The sequence below is a fragment of the Oncorhynchus clarkii genome, chromosome 1 (assembly GCF_045791955.1).
Source record: "Oncorhynchus clarkii lewisi isolate Uvic-CL-2024 chromosome 1, UVic_Ocla_1.0, whole genome shotgun sequence".
NCBI classification, from domain to species: Eukaryota; Metazoa; Chordata; class Actinopteri; order Salmoniformes; family Salmonidae; genus Oncorhynchus; species Oncorhynchus clarkii.
Window position 1 is genome coordinate 82,888,935 of NC_092147.1, and position 10,624 is coordinate 82,899,558.

Here is a 10,624-nt window from a genome sequence, read left to right on the forward strand (position 1 = left end):
AAGGACCTTGGCGTTACTCTGGACCCTGATCTCTCTTTTGACGAACATATCAAGACTGTTTCAAGGACAGCTTTTTTCCATCTTCGTAACTTTCTGTCCAAAAATGATGCAGACAAATTAATCCATGCTTTTGATACTTATAGGTTAGACTACTGAAATGCTCTACTTTCTGGCTACCCGGATAAAGCACTAAATAAACTTCAGTTAGTGCTAAATACGGCTGCTAGAATTATGACTAGATCAAAAAAAATATCATATTACTCCAGTGCTAGCCTCCCTACACTGGCTTCCTGTTAAGGCAAGGGCTGATTTCAAGGTTTACTGCTAACCTACAAAGCATTACATGGGCTTGCTCCTACCTATCTTTCTGATTTGGTCCTGCCGTACATACCTACAGGTACGCTACGGTCACAAGACGCAGGCCACCTAATTGTCCCTAGAATGTCTAAGTAAACAGCTTTCAGGGCTTTCTCCTATAGAGCTCAATTTTTATGGAATGGTCTGCCTACTCATGTGAGAGACGCAGACTCGGTCTCAAACTTTAAGTCTTTACTGAAGACTCATCTCTTCAGTGGGTCATATGATTGAGTGTAGTCTGGCCCAGGAGTGTGAAGGTGAACGGAAAGGCTCTGGAGCAACAAACCGCCCTTGCTGTCTCTGCCTGGCCGGTTCCCCTCTCTCCACTGGGATTCTCTGCCTCTAACCCTAATACAGGGGCTGAGTCACTGGCTTACTGGTGCTCTTCCATGCCGTCCCTAGGAGGGGTGCATCGCTTGAGTGGGTTGAGTCGCTGACGTGGTCTTCCTGTCTGGGTTGGCGCCCCCCCTTGGGTTGTGCCGTGGCGGAGATCTTTGTGGGCTATACTCGGCAGTCTCTCAGGATGGTAGGTTGGTGGTTGAAGATATCCCTCTAGTGGTGTGGGGGCTGTGCTTTGGCAAAGTGGGTGGGGTTATATCCTGCCTGTTTGGCCCTGTCCGTCAGCGGATGGGGCACAGTGTATCCTGACCCCTGCTGTCTCAGCCTCCAGTATTTATGCTGCAGTATTTTGTGTCGGGGGGCTAGCGTCAGTCTGTTATATCTGGAGTATTTCTCCTGTCTTATCCGGTGTCCTGTGTGAATTTAAGTATGCTCTCTCTAATTCTTTCTTTCTTTCTCTCTTTCTCTCTTTCTCTCTCTCGGAGGACCTGAGCCCTAGGACCATGCCTCAGGACTACCTGGCATGATGACACCTTGCTGTCCCCAGTCCACCTGGCCGTGCTGCTGCTCCAGTTTCAACTGTTCTGCCTGCAGCTATGGAACCTGTTCACCGGATGTGCTACCTGTCCCAGACCTGCTGTTTTCAACTCTCTAGAGACAGCAGGAGTGGTAGAGACACTGTCAATGATTGCCTATGAAAAGCCAACTGACATTTACTCCTGAGGTGCTGACTTGTTGCACCCTCGACAACTACTGTGATTATTATTATTTGACCATGCTGGTCATTTATGAACATTTGAACATCTTGGCCATGTTCTGTTATAATCTCCACCCGGCACAGCCAGAAGAAGACCTGCCACCCCTCATAGCCTGGTTCCTCTCTAGGTTTCTTCCTAGGTTTTGGCCTTTCTAGGGAGTTTTTCCTAGCCACCGTGCTTCTACACCTGCATTGCTTGCTGTTCGGGGTTTTAGGCTGGGTTTCTGTACAGCACTTTGATATATCAGCTGATGTAAGAAGAGCTATATAAATACATTTTATTTTATTTGATCTGAGCGCCGTGTCTCCCGCTCGCTTAGCGTAGTGATGATTTCCGAGCGGCTCCCTATTTCGTCCATTGCTGCTCATTGGACCCTATGATCACTCGGCGCACAGCTGACGCCTACTGGACTGTTCATTAACACGGTACTTCATTTAGTTTATCTGTCGGCCCCAGCTTCAAACTCAGGCCCTGTGTGTAGCTAACTGACCCTCGCTACCCATTCATCGCCATTTACCCGTTGTTGTTGTCCTAGCTGTTAACCCGTTGTTGTCTTAGCCCTCCCAATCAACACCTGGGACTGCTTTTATGCCTCTCTCTAATGTCAAAATGCCTTGTATACTGTTGTTTAGGGTAGCTCTCATTGTTTTGTTTTACTGCGGAGCCCATAGTCTCGGTCTACATGCCTCTGTTAGCTCCCTTGCCCCACCCCCCACATATGCGGAGACCGCACCTAGCTTAACTGGTGCTTCCAGAGATGAAGCCTCTCTCATTGTCACTCAATGCCTAGGTTTACCTCCACTGTACTCGCACCTTACCATGCCCTTGTCTGTGCATTATGCCCTGAATCTATTCTACCACGCCCAGAAGTCTGCTCCTTTTACTCTCATTTCCGAACTGCAGTTTTAGCCATACCCTCATCCTACTCCTCTTCTGTTCCTCTGGTTATGTAGAGGTTAACCCAGGCACTCTCATTTGTTGACTTCTGTAACAAGATAAGACTATGGTTCATGCATGTTAACATCAGAAGCCTCCTCCCTAAGTTTGCTTTATTCACTGCTTTGGCACGCTCCGCCAACCCTGATGTTCTAGCCGTCTGAATCCTGGCTTAGGAAGACCACCAAAAATTCTGAAATTTCCATCCCCAATTACAAAATGTTTTGTCAAGATAGAACTGCTAAAGGGGACGGAGTTGCAATCTACTGTAGAGATGGCCTGCAGAGTTCTATCCTACTTTCCAGGTCTATGCCCAAACAGTTCGAGCTTCTACTTCTAAAAATACTTCTCTCCAGAACTAAGTCCCTCACTGTTGCCACTTGTTAGAGACCACCCTCAGCTCCCAGCTGTGCCCTGGACACCATATGTGAATTGATTGCCCCCCATCTATCGTCAGAGTTCGTATAGTTAGGTGACCTAAGCTGGAATATGCTTAACACCCTGGCTGTCCTACAATCTAAGCTAGATGCCCTCTGTCTCACACAAATTATCAAGGAACCTACCAGGTACAACCCTAATCCGTAACCATGAGCACTCTCTTAGAAATCATCCTGACCAACTTGCCCTCTAAATACATTTCTGCTGCTTCATTGCCTGCGTCCGCTATGGGTCAAACGACCACCCCTCATCACAGTCAAACGCTCTCTTAAACAGTTCTGCGAGAAGGCCTTTATAAACGACCTGGCCCGGGTATCCTGGAAGGATATTGACCTCATCCCATCAGTAGAGGATGACTGCTTGTTCTTCAAAAGTGCCTTCCTCACCATCTTAAATAAGCATGCCCCATTCAAAGAATGTTGAACTAAGAACAGATATAGCCCTTGGTTCACTCCAGACTTGACTGCCCTTGACCAGCACATTAACACCCTGTGGCACAATGCACTAGCTTCAAATAGTCCCCACAATATGCAACTTTTCAGGGAAGTCAGGAACCAATATACACAGTCAGATAGGAAAGCAAAGGCTAGCTTTTTCAAACAGACATTTTCGTCCTACAGCACTAATTCTAAAAAGGTTTGGGACACTGTAAAGTCCATGGAGAATAAGAGGACTTCCTCTCAGCTGCCCACTGCACTGAGGCTAGGAAACAATGTCACCACTGATAAATTCACAATAAGCGAGAATTTCAACGGCTGGCCATGCTTTCCACCTGGCTACCCCAACCCCAGCCAACAGCCCTGACCCCCCGCAGCCACTGGACCAAGACCCCCCCCCGCTTCTCCTTCACCCAAATCCAGACAGCTGATGTCCTGAAAGACCTGCAAAATCTGGACCCTCTCTTCCTAAAAGTATCCGCCGCCATTGTCGCAACCCCTAGTTCTAGTCTGTTCAACCTCTCTTTCATATCATCTGAGATTTCTGAAGACTGGAAAGTGGCCGCGTCATCCCTCTCTTCAAAGGGGGAGACACTCTAGACCCAAACTCTTACAAACCTATATCCACCCTGCCCTGCTTTTCTAAAGTCTTCGAAAGGCAAGTGAACAAACAGATCACCGACCCTCTCGAATCCCTCCGTACCTTCTTCGCTATGCAGTCCGGTTTCCGAGCTGATCACGGGTGCACCTCAGACACGCTCAAGGTCCTAAACGATATCATAACCACCATCGATAAAAAACAGTACTGTGCAGCTGTCTTCATCGACCTGGCCAAGGCATTCGACTCTGTCAATCACTGCATTCTTATCGACAGACTCAACAGCCTTGGTTTTTCTAATGACTGTCTCGCCTAGTTCACCAACTACTTCTCAGATAGAGTTCAGTGTGTCAACTCTCGGGCCAACTCTTTTCTCTGTATATATAAATGATGTCGTTCTTGCGCCGGATGATCCTTTAATCCACCTCTACGCTGACGACACCATTCTGTATACATCTGGCCCTTCTTTAGACACTGTTAACAAACCTCCAAACGAGCTTTAATGCCATACAACACTCCTTCCGTGGACTCCATCTGCTCTTAAACGCTAGTAAAACTAAATGCATGCTCTTTAACTGATCGCTGCCCGCATCCGCCTGCCGGCCTAGTATCACTACTCTGGACAGTCCTGACTTATATGTGGACAATATGGACAACTATAAATACCCAGGTGTCTGGCTAGACTGTAAACTCTCCTGTAAACCTCGTTGGCTGGTCCTCGCTACATATTTGTCGCCAACCCCTGGCTCCAGGTCATCTATAAGTCTTTGCTAGGTAAAGCTCCGCCATATCTCAGCCCACTGGTCACATTAGCAACACCCACCCGTAGCACGCGCTCCAGCAGGTATATATTTCACTGGTCATCCCCAAAGCCAACACCTCCTTTGGCCGCCATTCCTTCCAGTTCTCTGCTGCCAATGACTGGAACGAATTGCAAAAATCACTGAAGTTGGAGACTTATATCTCCCTCTCTAACTTTAAGCATCAGCTGTCAGAGCAGGTTACCGATCGCTGCAGCTGTACACAGCCCATTTCTGCTCTTTTGCACACCAGTATTTGTACTTGCACATCCTCATCTGCACATCTATCACTCCAGTGTTAATTGCTCAATTGTGGCCTATTTATTGCCTTGCCTCCTTACTTCATTTGCACACACTGTATACAGATTTTATTTTGTGTTATTGACTGTACGTTTGTTTATCCCATGTGTAACTCTTTGTTGTTGTTTATGTCGCACCGCTTTGCTTTATCTTGGCCAGGTCGCAGTTGTAAATGAGAACTTATTCTCAACTGGCCTACCTGGTAAAATAAAGGTGAAATAAAATAAATCAAATACTACTACTTCAAATTATTCAATTTGATCCAGTTTGCTACATCAGGAAAATAATCCTGCAGCAACAGGAAATGTGAATTACTTTGTGGATTATAATTAATTCACATATTTGTAGAGTTTGATCCATTTTTTAAGTGGAAATTAACACGTTAACATTTTGGAAATTACAGACTTCAGAAGCCTTTTTAAACCTCAAATACACTACACATTTTACATTCCCTGCTTAGCAGGAAAGTTATCCTGGAACAGGTTGATCAAATTAAGATCCTACATCTGTATTGGCTATGGCATAATAGTTCCAATTGAAGTCATGGAAACACAGGGAATGGTGACACAGCAGAATGACAGTCGGCTGAATGAGTAGTCTGCAGAAACATGAGTCTAACCATCAGATACTCAAAGATGTGTGTTTCCATGTCTGCTCCTGTTCTTCAGTAGCCTCATCCTGGCCTCTCTCTTTAGTCTCCCTGGCACACATCTACAGATAGCATATACAATCAATGTTTACTTCCTGTATGACATATGCATCTATACTCAGAACTTGAGACAGTATATTGATTAGATATGCATCTATACTCTAAACTAGAGATAGTATATTGATTACATTGATATACATCTATAATCAGAAGCGGGTGCTCTCTTGTTTCAGCATGCGGATGTTGGTGAAAGATCTGCCGCTTCTGTGGTGGTACCCATATCCCTGGTGCTGATCCTCCAGTCACCGCTGGCTGCTGCCACCAGACGACACACTGCTGCTGTGGCTAGAGCCGCTCGAGCCGCGGTCCTCAAATACACTCACCTCGATCTGAAGGACAGGGATTAAGGAGTATGAGAGAGAGAGAGAGAGAGAGAGAGAGAGAGAGAGAGAGAGAGAGAGAGAGAGAGAGAGAGAGAGAGAGAGAGAGAGAGAGAGAGAGAGAGAGAGAGAGAGAGAGAGAGAGAGAGAGAGAGAGAGAGAGAGAGAGAGAGAGAGCGAGATGGTGTGGGACACTGGGTACTACGTGTCAGATGGTGTCAATTGGTACAGTCACGCAAAAATACACATAGACACACACACATACACAATACTTAGCACTGTGTAAAAAAGTGATTATTGTGTAGGTAATAGCTTGGCCTTCTGTTATCCCTCTGTGTTTCTCATTCTCTCAGGAGAGAGAGGGACAATCCAGCCAGGCCAGTGTGATGATCCACTGGACACATCACTGTGTACCAAATGGCACCTATTCACTATATAGCCCCATGGACCCTGGCTAAAAGTAGTGCACTATATTGAGAATATGGAATAGTACCCATTATCTTTATCCCTGCCTTTCCCTGTAGAGTGACAGAGGAGAGAGCAGCTCCAGGGGGGAGTGACAGAGGAAACAACAGCGCCAGGGGGAGTGACAGAGGAGGCAGCAGTTCCAGGGGGAGGGACAGAGGAGACAGCAGTTCCAGGGGGAGTGCCAGATGAGACAGCAGTTCCAGAGGGAGTGACAGATGAGACAGCAGTTCCAGGGGGAGTGACAGATGAGACAGCAGTTCCAGGGGGAGTGACAAAGGAGACAGCAGCTCCAGCAGGAGTGACAGAGGAGACAGCAGCTCCAGGGGGAGTGACAGAGGAGGAGGGAGAAAATTAGGAAGAAACCGTTTTTTTGTGAGCTACAACCACACTAATATAGCCCTCTAACCCTTAAAACATTTACTTTTGAGGCTTTGTGTTGTCACTTACTCACCAGCAGTCAACCCTATAAACCAACCCCTCACTTCCTATTGAAGTTCTAGCATGGTTCTGAGATTAGAAATAAGACCAGCTGTGTAACAATAGACCAATTTATCGCTCAAAAGGATACGACTCTCATGCCTCTCTCTATAGGGTCTGTCAGTAATAGACCTCTGGGGGCATAGATCTTCTCATTCTGCTCCTGGATGTACCCTGAGATCTTCTTCAACATCTGATAGAGGGAGAGGAGAGAGAGGAGGTGGAGGGAGAAAGACAGAGACAGACAGAGAGAGGGGGAGAGAGAGAGAGAGAGAGAGAGAGAGAGAGAGAGGGGAGAGGGTGAAAGACAGACAGACAGACAGACAGACAGAGAAAGACAGAGACAGACAGGGAGAGAGAGACAAAGAGAGAAGAGAGAGGAGAGAGGAGAGAGAGAGAGAGAGAGAGAGAGGATGTTGCTTAGATTGAAAAATTCAATAGGCGAAATGCTAAAGAATCTTTACCCCTCACTCTTACGTACAGTATATATATACACATTTATTTGTATATCTCCACTGTATACGCAAATCACGGCAAAGTGGTTCTTGTTTCAGTCTCGTCTTGGTCATGTTCGCGTATGGTCAAACAAAATCACCATAATAATTGGTTGACAATAGCGCCTCCCACAATGCAGGCAATGGCAATCCAATCAAATGTTACAGGTCACATACACATATTTAGCAGATGTTACTGGTCACATACTCATATTTAGCAGATGTTATTGCGGGCGAAATGCTTGTGTTCCTAACTCCAGCAGTGCAGTAGTATCTAACTCACAACAATACACACAAATCTAAAAGTAAAATAATGAAATGAATAAATATTAGGATGAGCAATGTCAGAGTGGCATTGACTAAAATAGAGTTGAATAGAAAACAATATATACATATGAAATGAGTGAAGCAGTATGTAAAGCAGTAACATTATTAAAGTGACCAGTGATTCCATGTCTATGTATGTGGGGCAGCAGCCTCTAAGGTGCAGGGTTGAGTAACCGGGTGGTAGCCATCTAGTGATGGCTGTTTAACTGATGGCCTTGAGATAGAAGCTGTTTTTCAGTCTCTCGGTCCCAACGTACTGACCTCGCCTTCTGGATGATAACAGGGTGAACAGGCTGTGGCTCAGGTGGTTGTTGTCCTTGATTATCTTTTTGGCCTTCCTGTGACATCAGGTGGTGTAGGTATCCTGGAGGGCAGGCAGTGTGCCCCCTGTGATGCGTTGTGCAGACTGCACCACCCTCTAGAGAGCCCTGCGGTTGCGGGCGGTGCAGTTGCTGTACCAGGTGGTGATACAGCCTGACAGGATGCTCCCAATTGTGCATCTGTGAAAGTTTGTGAGGGTCTTAGGAGCCAAGCCAAATTTCTTCAGCCTCCTGAGGTTTTCCACCTGACTGTCTGTGGGGTGGACCATTTCAGATGGTCAGTGATGTGTACGCCAAGGAACTTGAAGCTTTTCACCTTCTCCACTGCGGTCCTGTCAATATGGATAGAGGCGTGTTCCCTCTGCTGCTTCCTGAAGTACACCATCAGCTCCTCCATTTTGTTGACGTTGAGGGAGAGGTTATTTTCCTGGCACCATTTCGCCAGGGCCCTCACCTCCTCCTCCTTGTTGTCTGTCTCATCATTGTTGGTAATCAACAATCAACTACTGTTGTGTTGTCTGCAAACTTGATGATTGAGGCGTGCGTGGCCACGCAGTCATGGGTGAACAGGAAGTACTGGAGGGGGCTGAGCACGCACCCTGTGTTGAGGATCAGTGAAGTGTAGGTGTTGTTTCCTTCACCACCTGAGGTCTACCCGTCAGGAAGTCCAGGACCCAGTTGCACAGGGCGGGGTTCAGACCCAGTGCCCCGAGCTTGATGATGAGCTTGGAGGGTACTATGGTGTTGAATTCTGAGCTGTAGTCAATGAACAGCATTCTTACATAGGTATTATTCTTGTCCAGATGGGATAGGGTAGTGTGATGGTGGTTGCATCGTCAGAGGACCTATTGGGCCGGTAAGCAAATTGAAGTAGGTCTAGGGTGTCGGGTAAAGTAGAGGTGATATGATCTAGCCTCTCAAAGCACTTCATGATGACAGAAGTGAGTTCCAGACACACACACACACACACATATAAAATAAAATACACACACTAGTCTTCCTGGGTGGGTATAGCATATCTCTGTCATCCGTCATCTGTCATTTACTGAGATTTTATTACATCTAGTATAAATAAACTGCTTTCTTCACATATGATCTCTAGATTTCCATGTTGCACACATCTTATCTGACAAAGATATTAGGAGAGGAGAGCAGAGAGGCCACTGAATGGCAATGAATGTAGTGTGTCTTGACTCACTTCCAGTACTTTTCCATGGGTCTTGATCACAAAAATGCTTACAAAAACAAACTAAACCTTTAATAGAGATTAATTCTGTGTCTCGATTTGCAGTCTGAACTTCAGTATTGTCTCAGTGAAAGAATGTTTATGAGAACGTAACAAAAACATGGAGATGAATGTTATCAGAGAAGAGGGGCAGGCTGGGAGTTTTTGCTCTCTTAACATCTTGTTCCGTCTGACCTAATGACGGGGACACACACAGCTGAGTGGAAGATTAATCTGTGTGTGTGTGTGTGTGTGTGTGTGTGTGTGTGTGTGTGTGTGTGTGTGTGTGTGTGTGTGTGTGTGTGTGTGTGTGTGTGTGTGTGTGTGTGTGTGTGTGTGTGTATGTGTGTGTGTGTGTGACCATAGCAGCATCAAGATAAAGGCCAGGTGATTAATCCCTTTATCAGCTGTGTTTATGCCTGACAGTCACTTAGATGGAACACACACACACACACATATACACACACTACACTAGCATGGAAACACACCCACACACATACTCAGCCAAATGCCCTGAGATAAAGTCTGACTGAGCCTGTCTGTGTGTGTGTGTGTGTGTGTGTGTGTGTGTGTGTGTGTGTGTGTGTGTGTGTGTGTGTGTGTGTGTGTGTGTGTGTGTGTGTGTGTGTGTGTGTGTGTGTGTGTGTGTGTGTGTGTGTGTGTGTGTGTGTTTTTTCGTTTAACTATCCTTATCCAGACGTTCTCACAAGAATAGTAAAACAAGGACAATTCAGACAAGTGGGGACATTTTGCTGGTCCCGACAAGGATTTTTTTTTAAACATTTTTGGCATAGGATTAGGGTTACAATTGGGGTTAGGGTTACAATTGTTGTTGTTTGTGTGTGTGTGTGTGTGTGTGTGTGTGTGTGTGTGTGTGTGTGTGTGTGTGTGTGTGTGTGTGTGTGTGTGTGTGTGTCCAGCTGATAGGAGGACACACACCAGTGAGCATGTATGAGTGGACAGATTCTAAGGATTACCCCAGGTCTAGATTAACATCTCTGTCATCAAAGCACACTGATTACACAGAGCATTTCAGAACACCTACTGAAAAACCTGACTAAAACAGTTTTCTGCTGAAACATTACACTATCAAACCAGTTGAGTTTATTTCCCTGCATCAAATGGCCAGTTTCCAAACTGGTATCAGTGTATCAAACCAGTGTGTGTGTGGGTGTGTGTGTGTGTGTGTGTGTGTGTGTGTGTCTGTGTGGGGATGTGTAGGTGTGTGTGTTTGTGTGTCTGTGTGTGTATGTGTGGGTGTGTGTATGTGTGTGTTTGTGTGTCTGTGTGTGTGTGTGTGTGTGTGTGTGTGTGTGTGTGT

General features: G+C 46.1%; 1 protein-coding gene across 1 annotated transcript in view; it reads right to left on the reverse strand.

The window, feature by feature from the left end:
- Positions 1 to 5,914: 5,914 nt before the first annotated feature.
- Positions 5,915 to 10,624, reverse strand: part of LOC139418008 (golgin subfamily A member 7B-like) — a 19,086-nt gene continuing 14,376 nt past the window's right edge. Inside the window, exons 4-5 of the mRNA XM_071167091.1 lie at positions 7,029 to 7,130; positions 5,915 to 6,001 (exon numbers count right to left, since the gene is read on the reverse strand). Of these exons, the coding sequence (XP_071023192.1) occupies positions 5,915 to 6,001; positions 7,029 to 7,130 (189 nt within the window). The remainder of the gene's footprint in view (positions 6,002 to 7,028; positions 7,131 to 10,624) is intronic.